The sequence below is a fragment of the Lontra canadensis genome, unplaced genomic scaffold (genome assembly GCF_010015895.1).
Source record: "Lontra canadensis isolate GAN:19392208 unplaced genomic scaffold, GSC_riverotter_1.0 scaffold1, whole genome shotgun sequence".
Lineage (NCBI taxonomy): Eukaryota > Metazoa > Chordata > Mammalia > Carnivora > Mustelidae > Lontra > Lontra canadensis.
The window spans coordinates 89,715,751-89,730,311 of record NW_022630995.1 but is presented as its reverse complement, the minus strand read 5'-3'; the positions used below and the strand labels follow the sequence as shown (position 1 = coordinate 89,730,311).

The window sequence follows — 14,561 nt, the reverse complement described above, 5'->3', positions numbered from 1 at the left end:
TTTTTTTTTTTTTTTTTTTTTTTTTTTTTTTTTTTTTTTTTCAGAATAAGGGAATTGAGGCTTAGGAAAGGCTAGAGGAAAGGTTACTCAGTGTCTTGGACTGGGATTCAAGCCCTGGGACCTTCCCTCCATAAACCACATTATTATCTTTCTTAATAGCCTCCCAATTAGAATGTTGTCAGAAAGTCAAAGTAAATTATTCTGGTAGCTTGACTTGGCTTGAAGTCTTTGTCAGACATTAGGCCATTTCTATTTCTGGTCTCTTCAAGTTGGCTGGCCTTTTCTCTCTTTCCATGTTTGGAGTCACCATCCTTTTTGCTATGACTGCTGTTCCAGAGAAGCGGGCCTGGTCTAAAAAACTCATTTTTCTCAATTTTAGTTACTTTTTTAGTTCCAAAATTGTACTTCAGCTTTAGGCTCAACTACCTGAAGTTCCAATTCAGAAGCATAGATTCATTTGTTTAGTCATTCAACAAATTTTACAAGTTGAAGGCACTGGCCAGTCTTCAGTGAATGAGACAGACAAAGTCTCTACTCTCATATTTCTTCTGTTCAGTGAGAGTAGACAACAATAACAAGTATACAGAGGACATCTGGGTGGCTCAATTGGGTAGCATCTGCTTTTGGCTTAGGTCATGATCCTGGAATCCTGGGATTGATTCCCATATTGGGCTCCCTGCTCTGTAAGGAGTCTGCTTCTCCCTCTGCCCCTCCCCTTGCTCACACTCTCTCTTTCTCTCTTTCCTCTCTCTCAAGTAAATAAAATCTTTTAAATATAAATAAAATAAACACGCATACAATATAACATATTAGGTACTGACAGATGCTGTGGAGAAAGTAATGTATGGCAAAGAAGATGAGAAAGTCTGGGCCTCAGGAGGTGGAGGTGTGTTGCTGCCAAATTTATAAGAATGGTCTGGGAAAGCCTCTCTGATAAGGTAATATTTGAGCAGAGACATAAAAGAAATGCAAATTATAAAAATGTAATGACTTTGGAAAGACAGGCATAACATTGAGAGCAAAGATCCAGAAGTAAAAACAATTCTGGAGTGTTTCCCTAACAATAAGAAGGTCTTTGGGCTGGACCTGAGTGCAAAGAATGAATTGATGCCTAAAATTGTTTGACTTATCTCTAAGTCATTCAGTAATGGGATTTGACTATAAACCATCTTCCAGAAAACTTATTTTAGACTATATTTTTATACATTGTTTACCACTTTAGAGAGCAAAAAACTTTTCTCAGATATCTCTTTTCTTCCTGAAACATCTTGTCACTGAGGGATGGATGTAAGTTGATTATCCTAGCAACCAGCAAAGGGTCTGACACATAGTGCATACTCAGTGAATGTATACTTGATTAATGAGTTGATTAATTAACTCAACAGCACAACTTTTACTTTCAACTTTATCGTATTCAGTTTTTACTGAACATCGGTGATTGGATTTAGTGCTGTGAAGGTTCAGAGGCTATGGTGGTGCCCTCAGCCATTTGCCTCCAACCTAACATGTATATATATTTAATTTTTGTGTTGATTTGTTCTTTTTCCATCTAATTCTTCCATAGAATTCCATTAGATTCTTTAGCATCTTTTCTTGTGGTCAGTTTCTGTAGGCTAACTTATCTGCTATATTTTTGGAATCCAGATGACAAAGTCTGTAGACCCATATGTAAAATAAAGTGATTCCAAATGAGAGCATGAAACCCTTTCTTAAAGAATGTTCAATAGCTCTAATACTTGATTCTGGGTAGCTGTTCTGATTTCCTAGGCATTTTTCTTATTTCTGCATTTACAGTTAGGTTCCAGCAGACTAAAGTTGCTAGGCAAAGTATACACTTGTGTCTTTACTCCAGTTTTCATTAAAAAAAAAGTCATAAAGCATTTCAGTCCACTCCAAAAAGGATCCGTAATCTGATTTAAAGCCACGCTAAGGGGTTCTTCGTTGAACAAAACTTGACTTTATTACCTGAAGCACCCAGAGCTCTGTCTGAGCCCCATTTATCCCTCACTGAAGCAAGAGCTACTAGTCAATGAATAGGTCAACCAAAAAATCAAAGAAGAAATCAAAAAGTATATGGAAGCAAATGAAAATGAAAACACAGCAGTCTGAGACTTTGGAATGTAGCAAAAGTAGTCATAAGAGGGAAATATGTAGCAATACAGGTCTACCTCAAGAAGCAAGAAAAATCTCAAATAACCAACCTAACCATATACCTAAAGGAGATAGAAAAAGAACAGCAAATAAAGCCTAAAGCCAGCAGAAGAATAAAGATTAGTACAGAAATAAATGACATAGGTATTTAAAAAAAAAAAAAAAAGAACATAATGAAACCAGAGCTGGTTCTTAGAAAAAATTAATAAAATTTATAAACTTCTGCCCAGACTCTACTCAAAAGAACAGAGAAAGGGCCCAAATAAATAAAATCACAAATGAGAGAAGAGAAATTACAACGAATACCACAGATACAAATAACTACCAGGCCAATATTCCTGATGAACATAGATGCAAAGAACTGATACAACCCCATACCCAAAAAAACAAATAATCCAATTAAAAATGGGAAGAAGATACAAACAGACATTTCTCCAAAAAAGAACATCCAGATGGCCAACAGACACATGAAAAGATGCTCAACATCACTCATCATCAGGGAAATGCAAATCAAAACTACAATGATACCACCTCACACTTATCAGAATGGCTAAAAATCAAAAACAAAAGAAACAACAAGTGTTGGCAAGGATGTGGAGAAAGAGAAACCTTCTTGTACTGTTAGTGGGAAGTGCAAACTGGTGGAGCCATTGTGGAAAGCAGTATGGAGGTTCCTCAAAAAGTTAAAAATTAGAATTTCCCTACCATTCATCAATTCCACTACTGGGTATTTACCCCCGAAACACAAAAACACCAGTTCAAAGGGATACATGGACCCTGCTATGTTTATAGAAGCAATATTTACAATAGCCAAATTACGAAAACAGCCCGTGTCTATTGACTGATCTCTGGATAAAGATGTGGTATATGTATGTATGTATATATATATACATACATACACACACAAACATATACAACATATACACACACATGTATATATACATACATACACACACAAACACACACACACAGGAATATTAGCCATAAAAAAGAATGAAATCTTGCCATTTGTAATGACATTGATGGAGCATTATGCTAAGTGAAATAATTATGCTAAGTGAAAAAATTCGGTCAGAGAAAGACAAACACCATAGGATTTCATTCATATGTGGAATGAAATGCCCCAGTCCCCTGGTATGGAATCCTACATATTGCTTCCTTCTCTGCTTTGCTGCTAAAAGCAAGAATTTTAAATTATTAAGGTATTAAAATTATGTTTATTACAACACATAAAAATTTTTCCTCTATAATGGAATGAGTGAGATATAACTTACCGCTTCCTAAAGATACTATATTGTAAGATACTGTGAACTACTTTTATGCTTCTTTTTTTCAAAAGTACATTAGTATTTTGACTATTTTAGTATATCAGCCATAAGCTAAACGGAGTATGCCTAACAATTTCAAGTGAATACTTAAATAGCACTTACTTAATTGTTCTCTATTTTCCCACTCACATATTTGCCAATTTCATGTCAACAGATGTTCTGGCAAAACCATCTCTCATCTGTGTAATTTAGAGGTTAGGTATTATGTATGGTCTGAACCAGTTTAAATATGTAACAGAAATAATTTAAGATTATTATATAGCTATTTTCTCCTTGCTTTCACACAAACCTTTGTCCTTACTCTGTTAGTACAATGCAAACAATAAAATATGTAAACATCAAGTTGGAAAATGAAGAATTCACTAAAGTTACTTAGAAAGGAAATCTGAAAATACCATTTGAAATTTTAGGCATATGCCTGATTTTACTCAAGATAGGTCACAGTGAGAAATAGAAGACAGAATTTTGTGATAGGACAATAAGGAGTTTCTAAGGTTCTGAGAAAGGGACAAATGATTCCATTCACAGAGCTAAAACACTTCTATGTCCTAGGGAAGGTTTTAGGCCCATGTATCCATTTTCTCATTTGATTTTTATACCAAATCCAGAAGCAACATATTGTTATCATTTTCTAGAGGAGGAAACTGATTTGGAGAGGATCAATAACTTGGTCAGGCTTAGACAGTAGTCAAATGGCTGAATCAGACTCCTAAGTCACTCTGATTCCAAATCTGCTATGCATTCATCATGCCGTGTTAGTGAGGCCACCCTCAAGATCTAAGCATTCAGTATATGATGGCCGTGGCTTAAGGTAATGTCAACAGTAAGCAAGATAATCTCTAAAACACCTCATTCTAATTAGCAAATTGCTAGGTGAAAGTTCCCTATCAATTTTCCCAAATGTGATAGGGCTCATGTAAATCATGGAAAACACACTCCAACCTTTGGTCTTTATATTTTAAGTTAGCAGGATGAACATAGTTTCTTCCTTCTTGTGTGTAGACTTTAAATTTAGACAACTAAAAGCTGAGTGATTGTTTTACCATTAGGAATGTTACTGTCAGGTAGTACAGCTCTAGATCTACAGATTTCTTATCAAGAGAGTTTAAATATTATTACAAAAAGTGGCCAAATCTGATATATTCCACTGGCTGACCTAATTGTCTGCATTTCCTTCTGATTTCCGACCCCAGTGGCATTGGGTAGGCAACTCAAATAGTATAGTTGGCCCCGGCCTTATTGTTCATTGTTTTCCTCTAAAGCTGCCTACCCTCTAATTACGCAAGATGCCTTCACTCTAATGTTATGCCCAGTTAACTGTTTTCAGCAGGCTTTCATATCTTCCTGGTCTGGGAACGGGTCTTACACAGAGAGCTTTCCTAGTTCTGCACCTGTGAGGAGGAGACCAAGCTGGGCATTTCAGCCCTTCACCACCCTGCAGTCCGCTCCACACGAGGTGGACTGAGGGACTGCTTTTCACTATGAACGCTGGGGTTGGGGGGTAAATATTCCTGGTTGGGCTGGCTATTCACTGACCAACCTAGTCCTCCCATCCCCCTCACACCTTTGTGTTTGGGAAACTAGGAGTGGCAACCGATGAGTGAAAGTGATACGAAAAACCACCTTTTCCTCCCTTCTAGTGGATTTTGTCACCAATGGCTCTATACATCACTGGTATCAGTGTTCAACCTTAATATTCTTGTTGTGTCTGTGGACAACAAAAGCAGTGAGCTTTGAAATCTAAAATCTTTGCTTGAATCACTTCCTCAGCACTTAACTAACTTTGTGACTGTGGGAAGTCACTTCAACTATATAAATCATGCATCCAGTCTGAAGGGGGAATAATGATCTTTTAAGTTAATGCCTATGATGCCAGAGTGTGCACGTTTGTGAGGAGATAGATACAAGATCCTGCAATTAGCTGCCCAATCATTTTCATTTACTTTAGGAGATTACATATGTTTATAACTAGTATTTGGCTGATCAAGAAAACACTGACTAAAAATTCTGTGCTGAAACACTATTTTTGCCTGCTGCTGAAAAACCACGACCAGCAATAAAATGTTTTCCCCAGCTTTAATTTGGCTCACCAACTCCTTTAGTTACCTTATAAAAGATAAAACAGGTCATCATCTGGGAAACACAGATAAGAAACACAAAATTAGTAAATGTTCCCTCAAAGAATGTCACACATGTGATGAATACTAACATGAATCTCCATATAAAACTTTTTTTGCAATTATTTTTAAATTTTGTCTTTGATTTATTTACTTTAATTGATATATTCCCTCTGTTAAAGAAAGTTGGAGAAAGCCCAATGATACATAAAAGCTCCCATGTTGCTCAGTTCTTAGAGCTCAATTTCTTTAAATTACATCTTCTTGGCCTTCAACTGGATCTCTTAATGCCTGCAAGGGTTTTTGGCTTTGTGGAATAAACCCTCAAAAAACTAAGTTTGTAGGAGAGCATTCAGATTTAAGATTTGAAAAAAATCATTTTGGAAATAGTCAAATTTTCATGTTAAATTATATTCATAGGTCAATTCTATTTAATTTTATTAAATCTATTAATCTATATAATTTTAAGTGGAAGTTATGTTCTCTTTTAATACTTTCATAGCATTTTCAAATTTGCTAAAAAATTGTTTTGTTTGCCAAAGTGAGTAGAATTATTCTTATCCTCTTGCAGAAATGGCTACTTCATTGCTATATAAATATGTATGCATACACAGAGCAGTATTTATATTACACAAAAAATGCAAACAACCTAAATGTACAAGAGTAAGATGAAATCGCTAAATAAATTGTAGGGCACCAACTTGATGCAATATTCTGCACTCCTTAACCAATTTGGTTTTGGAAGGTTAATGTGACAGCAAAAAGCTCATAATATACTATTAAAAGACAAAGGCGGGATGCCTCGGTGGCTCAGTTGGTTAAGCATCCATCTTCAGCTCAGGTCATGATCTCAGGGTCCTGAAATCAAGCCCTGCATCAGGCTCCCTACTCGATGGGGAGTCTGCATCTCCCTCTCCCTGTGCTGCTGCCCCTGCTTGTATCTTTCTCTTTCTCTCTCTCTTTCTCAAATAAACAAACAAAACATTTAAAAGATAGATAAATAAATAGGCAAAATTTGAAACTGTATTTTTAGTAATAATTGGTATAGTTCTAACTTTTGCTTTATGGCTCTAATTTCACTTACCTATACCTATATAGATCTGCATATATTCAGATAGTTATTGGTAAAAATGGGAAAGAATTCCATCATAATATTAACTTATCCTGAGAGGTGGGTTTTTTAGTGATTTTTAGTTTTTAATTAGAAAAAGTAACATGTTATTTTAAAAATAATTACTGATGGGTGCCTGGGTGACTCAGTTGGTTAAGTGACTGCCTTCGGCTCAGGTCATGATCCTGGAGTCCTCAGATGGAGTCCCGAGTCAGGATCCCAGCTCTATGGGAGTCTGCTTCTCCCTCTGACCTCCCCCTCTCATACTCTCTCTCACTCTGTCTCTCTCTCTCTCAAGTAAATAAATAAAATCTTTAGAAAAAAAATAATTACTGATTCATGGAATTATAAATTACTTTGCTATTGTGTAAAAAGTTTTGAAATAGTTAAAAATAAAAAAGTACCATTTTTCAATAATCAGACATTCCTGACAGTAGATTATCTATGTTCTTAGGGTTCTTGGCCTGGAGGAGACCATTAGATGGTACCTCTCCAGGTGGTTGTGATTCTTTCCCATCTCCATGACCAAAGTAGTCTGCACATCACAGGTTTGCCTGGGCAAAATGCATATGTTTTTCTGAATTTGGTATTAGAACATTGATTTGGCTTATTATGATTAGACTTTTTAAATATTATCACACCACTTTTGACATGTTACACATAAAGAGTAAAGCAAAGTATCATTTATATCAGTTTTGAATACTTTATTGATAGTAATAATAGACTATCTCAGTTTTAAAAAGACTAATGTTGAATAAAATCATTCTAGCAATGAAGAGTTTAATGAAAAGAGTATCCTCTAAGAATACTGCTGGGTGCTCTAGCTTCTAGCACAAAAGCATATTTTGAAAAGATGGAAGTAATGGATGAATATATAATGTTGTTCTCATAGATACCTCCAAAACCTGGTTCATAAAAAATATATATAAAAGATAAGAAATATTACTGCTTATCTTAAATATATAAAATATCATCTAGAAATAAATTTCCCTCTTCACCATATATAGGCATAATGTTAGTATCTACAATCTATTGTGTGTTAGTGTTTGTTTCTAGAATGTCAAATAAATATGTAACATGCCAACTCAAACCTGCATAATCAGGTCTAATTCAATAATTTAGATCAACATATTCTAGTTGATTTAGAGGTTAGTTCACAGGTACATTATTTAGCTTCTAAGGCCTAAGAGAACAGGATAGGCTTGTTGGTTTTTTTTTTTTTCTTGTCAAGTATTTTAAGTTTTAAAAGGCAATCAAAAGTCACAAAGCAGAAAGTTCAAGTTCAAGTTTAGTTGGGGATTTTTTTTTTCAAAGAGATAGAAAAACTTCCAGCTTTAAAGCACTGAACACACAAGAAATTATTTTAAAATGGATTTCAAATCCATATTTTAACCATTAAGTAAAGTAAGTAGAATGAATAAATGAAATAAGTAAGATGGATAAAGAAGATAAAATCAGAAAGGAAGGAAAAGCCAGCTAGAATTTTCAACTGGAGAGAAGTGAAAAAGAAGAAGCACGGAGAAAGGCTGGAGAAGACTGAAGGCAAATAAAATGAGAAAAACAACTTTAAGTAAATGAGATAGATGATATAATTGTCAGTAATATATAATATATACATATGTAAGGGGCACCTGGGTGGCTCAGTCAGTTAAGCTTCTGACTCTTGATTTTGGCTCAGGTCATGGTCTCAGGACCCTGAGATCAGCCCCGCATCAGGCTTCGTGCTCTGTGGGGGGTCTGCTTGAGATTCTCTCCCTCTGCTCCTCCCCACTAATATGCACTCCCGTACTCTCACTCTCTCCCTCTGCTGCCGCTCATGCTCTCTCTATCTCTCAAATAAATAAATCTTTACAAATACATATACATATATATTATGACTGTTGATAATTATATCAACACCTAATATTTATGCCACTTTTTAAAAATGCTTATTAAGCCCTCACATATATTACCTCTTTTATAATCCTCATCACAACTCTAGGAGTTAGATAATTGTCTCCACTCCAATAAATGAAGGGAACAGTTCAGAGAATATGAATTGTCTGACATTACTGCCAATAACAACAACCATATTAATAATAGCGATAGTAGCAGCAGCCATAATAGAGGAGCAGCAACTAATAATTGTCGGGCACCTAATATGTGCCAGTCACTGTGCCAAGAGCATAAAAGTATGTCACCTGCAAACAGTGCTCTGAGATAATTATTATTTTTTTAAAGATTTTATTTATTTATTTGACAGAGACAGAGAGATCACAAGTAGGCAGAGAGGCAGGCAGAGAGAGAGAGAGAAGGAATGAGATAATTATTATTATCCCTACTTTACATGTGATGCTTCTGAGGTTTGAAAACTTTAATAACATGCCCAATACTGAATAGAAGCAAAATCGGAGGGGGAGACAAACAATGAGAGACTGTGGACTGTGAGAGAAAAACTGAGGGTTTGGGAGGGGGGCGGTGGGGGGATGGGTGAGCCTGGTGGTGGGTATTGTGGAAGGCACGTATTGCATGGAACCCTGGGTGTGCTGCATAGACAATAAATTTTGGATCACTGAAAAAATTAAGTTAAATTAAATTCAAATTAATTTAATTTAAAAAAAAAGAAGAAGAAGCAGATCCAGAATTCCAGCTGAAGCAATCTGACTCCCAAGTCTTAAATGCCTTTTCTCTAAGTCCCAGAGCTGGCACTTCAATCCATACCTTCCTACTCCATACCTTATGTTCCTTCCATTAGGACAGAAAGAGAAAGGCTCACACCTTACACCACTCCCCACCCCTTCACACAATAGGATTCTGGGTCCCACTATTTACTCTGTCACTGATGAACTGGCCAAATTCTTCTTCCCCTGCCCAACCCATGTCCAGACTTTGTGATACCAGAATTTAATGAAAATTGCCATTGCCAATGACATTGCCATTGTTAACACTGTTGCTTCGGTACTTAGGCATGGAAATCACAAAAAGACCTGTCTTCCATCTTTGAGTGCCCTTGGGACCCACATATTTCCCAGTTCAGTTGAGCAATCAAAGGAAGTTGTTCAAATAGACAGAGTAGTGATAGAAAAAGATTTAGATACCTGAATTTCAAAAACTTGTCATTGGTCAGATGAACTTAAATTTGAGATTCAAAAGTCCTCTTCCTCTGTTTTTACACAATAAGAAGAATCACATACATGCACAGATAAGGCATACAATCAATCATGGGATAATCTCTGAAGAAAAGGTCTATCTATTTATATTGCCAAAAAAAGATTGAAACCTTAAACCTGAGCGGGCAAGGCTTTCAGGTGTCAGCCATGCTACTTTAAAAAAGAAAAAGATCTTATTGTCGGCCCAGCTATACTATGGAAAGGGGGGAAAAGAGTACCTAATATGGAATCAAGCAATCTATATCCTCAATCTACGATTTACCATTAATTTTATCTGTGAAAATGGGCAAGTCATCTCTCCTCAGTTTCTCTGTGTGTAAAAGAAGTGTTAACTACATCTTTTACAAATCTAACATTTAGTATTACTTTCTGCCTAGTTGAAGTGAGTACTCAGATACCATAGTCTGTGTGGGGAGGATGACAGGGAGAGAAGGAATATGAGAATAAGAATTTAAATGAGAATGAGAAAGAAAAGAAGGAGAAGGAAGAAAAGAAGTCCATTAAAAATTCATAGCATGGTAAATACTTTTATAAGATGACCCTGTTTTAAGAGTTTCACTATCAGAAGTAGGGGTTTTGTTTGTTTTTTAATGAAAGCCCAAATTGGAGATTTACTTTATTGTGATATCCCCTTTTGAAGAACGATCACTGTCTCATGGGAATCTAAGACTCAAAGATTGAAAAATCTTGGATTTTGAAGAGCAAAGACATATGCAAAAAGTAACAATGATTGTTTCAACATACATTCTTATATAGTTACACTTAAAGAGTGTCCTTCTTTTGACAATTGGTGATCTATGTCCCTGAGAAGTGAAAGGAGATATATTTTATGTACTAGATAATAGTTCCTTTAATATATGCAGAATAAACTTTTCATGTAACTTCCTTTTTCTAGCTGACACTTTTTGCTGATTTATTGCAAGCTAAAGGATAAATATATGTATATGTTTACATAATCTTGAAAGCATCTCTCTGGTTGTAAAGTGGTAAAGACACTACTTTCCATCATTTTCTCCCATGTATAAAAGACTAGTTTTACTCTTTGAGTGCAAAAGGAAGGTATCTTTTAAAACTTCTCAAAACCATTCTCTAACCAGATAATGGGGTTTTTTTTAAACTGTGTATTTCAGGCCCTGCTTGACACTCAGAATCTTTTGCGTGCACAAATCACAAATTTTACGTTCAACCTGGGATTTTCAGGAAAATTTTACCATACAGGTAAGAAAACGGAAGTTAATTATTCTCATAAGGCCTCTCTGACTACTCTATCTAGAAATTGAGCCTCCTTCTCTTCATACCTTCCAACATTCCATGTCTCTCTCCATTTTTATTTTCTTCATATTATTCAATTCCACTTAATATATCATTTTTTAACATTTACAAAATGTGGATGGTTTGAAAGTTTATTCACCATGTTCTAATGGCCTAACAGCTTTCCTTTTCTACTGAACTATAATTTACATAGATAAATGTGCATAAGTATTAAATGTAGTGCTCAGTGAATTTTCACAAAGCGGCATGCACATCAAGAGAGAGAATGGTACCAAATCCCACCCCCACAAACCGCCTTGTGCTTCCTCACAGCCACTAGCTTCCCTCAAAGAAATCGACTACCCTGACTTCTAATATCACAAACTAGTTCTCATGGCTTTGAGATGTGCATAAAAGGATCATACAGTAAGGACTCTTCTGTAGCCACCTCGTTTCATTCAACATTATTCTGGTTTTACAGATATTACTGTAATTCTTCCATTTTCACTACTGTGTTGCATTCCATTGTTGGGAGTATACCAAAATTTCTTTATTCCATTCCTTTCCAATGTAGATGGTTGGGTTTTTTCCTAGTCTTCAGCTTTTTTCTTTTTTTTAATAATCATGTTAAGAACATTTTTGTACCTTCCTTCAGAGAACATAACTACTCTTTTCTGTTGACTGTCAACTAGAGGTAAAATTTTTGGTTATATAACACACTTATGGCCAACTTTAGTAGGAAAATGACAGTTTTTCAAAAATGGTTCTATCAATTTACATTCTCAACAGTATATGAGTTTTCCTGTTATTCTACATTCCCACTAATATTTGATATTATTTGTCTTTTTAATATTAGCCTTTTTGGTGACCTTGTAGAGATATGTTATGGTTTAAGGTACTTTTCTCTTATGGGCAGTAAAATTGAGCATGTTTCATATATTTATGGGCTATTTGGATATCTTCTTTTGTGAACTATCTGAGATTTTTTTTCTATAGGGTTGTATGCTTTTACTTATTGATTTGTGGAAATTATTTATATATTCTTTTTTCTTTTTTTTTCCTTTACATGTTCTTAATGAGACTTTTGTCAGTTATGTGTGTTCCAAATACTTTCTTCTATTGTATGGGTTGTCTTTTCACACTTCTGATGCTGGTTTTTGGTGACCAAAAATACTTCATGTAGTCCAGTTCATCTTTTTGTTCCTTTAGTGGTCAACTTTTTGTATCTTTTTGGAGACATCTTCGCATACTGTAAGATCATAAAAATATGTTCCTACTTTCTTAAAACTTATAAATCTGAAATCCACCTGGAATGGATTTTTGTGTATGTGTGAGACAGAGGTCAAGATACCTTCTTTTTCCACAAAGTTATCTAACTGGTACCAAGTACTAAAATGACCTTCCTTTTCCCATTGCACCATAGTGTCATAGCTGTCATATATAACCATATATGAGGACTCTAGACTCTCCTGCTCATTGGATCTATGCCACATCACACTCTTATTTACAGTAACTTTATAACTAATATTACTATCTGCTGGTATAAGTTCTCCAATTGTGTTCATCTTCTTCAAGATTGCCTTGGAAATTCTTGGCCCTTTGCATTTTAATATAAATTTCACAACCAGCTTACCAGTATCCACAAAGAAACCTCCTAGAATTTTGATTAAGATTGCATTAAATCTATTGATTTGAGGGAGAAATGCCGTCCTAAATATTGAGTCTTCCAATCCTTGAACACATTTAGGTCACCTTTAATTACACTTAATAAAACTTTACTGGTTTTAGATTTATTCTTTGGTGGGGCTCTTCAATGCAGTAGCAGATGGTGTCTTGTTTTCATTTTCCATTTCTTTGTTGATGATATGTAAAAATACAACTGATTTTGTGTACTGATCTTGCATCTAGCAACTCTGCTATGTTCACTTACTATTTCTATTGTTTGTAGACACTTTTTGGATTTCCTACCTATACATCGTGTAATTTTTGGACTTTAAAAATTGTCCTTCCTCCTTTCTGAGCCTTACAAATTGTTTTTTCCTTACCTATTGCACCAACTTATATCTCCAGTACAAAAGTAAATAGAAGTGGTGATGATAACATTCCTGTCTTATTACTGACCTCAGGGGAAATCTCTCAGTAGATTTTTTCCCATTCTCAAGGGGAATCCTTTCAATAGACTATTTTGTAAACACTCTTTTAAAAAAAAAAATTATTTATTTATTTATTTGAGAGAGAGAGAGAGAGAGAGAGAGAGAACATGAGCAGGGGGAAGGGGCAGAGTGAGAGGAGAAGCAGGGAGCCCAACACGGGCTTGATCCCAGGACCTGGAGATCATGAACTGAGCCAAAGGCAGACCCTTAACCATCTGAGCCACCCAGGTGACCCTAGACACTCTTTGTTCACTTAAAGAAACTCCCTTCTATTCCTAGATGGCTAAGAGTTTTAACATAAATGGGTGTTGAATGCACTTTGTCTTTATTTATCTGTTGTCTCTCTTCCCTTACTAAAATGAACACTCCATGAAGACTTCACTGCTTTAACACCAGCAACTAGGAGAGTGGCTACTGAAAATGAATTAATGAACAAATGACTGAGTGAAAATAAAATCACTTTCATTTTAACTATTAGTATTTTTCAGAGAATAAAATTTGACAATGTTGTGTTGTGAAAGAAAATCACTCTAAATATTTAGAATAATTAGAAATGTTCTTTCTCAGGTCCCTGGGTGGCTCAGTCCGTTAAGTGTTTGCCTTCGGCTCAGGTCATGATCCCAGGGTCCTGTGATCAAGCCTCACGTTAGGAAGAGTGGGGAGTCTGCTTCTCCCTCTCCTCCCTGTTCTTGCTTTCTCTCACTATCTCTGTCACTCTCTCTGTCTCTCTCTCTCAAATAAATAAAATCTTAAAGAAAGAAAGAAAGAAAGAAACTTTCTTTCCTAGACATAATAGAAATAGGAGAAAACACTTCTGGCAACTTATTTTATGGCCAATGCTGAATGCTAAAGAGTGACTCTAGCCAATTGCTCTCCTTCCTTTTTGTTTCTGAAAGATCTGTCCTCTTTCCTTACTTGGACACTTCTCACAGCTCACAGTAAGGCTGTCTACTACCCAAGCCAAGGAAAGTAGAACACAGAATAAAGCTAAGGCCAAGGCTTGAACGGATCTTATTATCTGTGTATGATATGAAAGCTTCCACAAAAACTTAGCTAGGGTTATCTGAACAATACAATCACTTTTTAGTGGGAAAAGATGTAAAATTTAATACTCTGAATCTTTCAAAAATTAGAAATTGTAATGTTTAATTGAATTACATTGTCTTCTTTCTAAATGAGTAATTCCTTTTCCTGTTAAAAATTCTATTCTATTCAATCTTGAAGGGAAGGAGAAAAACAGCACTATCATCATAGTAAGACTTTCTTTCAGGAGAGGGTTTCCATTTTGTTTGGTATATTTT

General features: G+C 35.5%; 1 protein-coding gene across 4 annotated transcripts in view; it reads left to right on the top strand.

The window, feature by feature from the left end:
- The window catches only part of NDST3 (N-deacetylase and N-sulfotransferase 3), a 182,007-nt gene that overhangs the window by 46,177 nt on the left and 121,269 nt on the right, over window positions 1–14,561 (top strand). For all 4 annotated transcript variants that reach the window (XM_032858859.1, XM_032858829.1, XM_032858839.1 and 1 more), the window contains exon 3: window positions 10,987–11,074. In XM_032858859.1, the coding sequence (XP_032714750.1) occupies window positions 10,987–11,074 (88 nt within the window). The remainder of the gene's footprint in view (window positions 1–10,986; window positions 11,075–14,561) is intronic.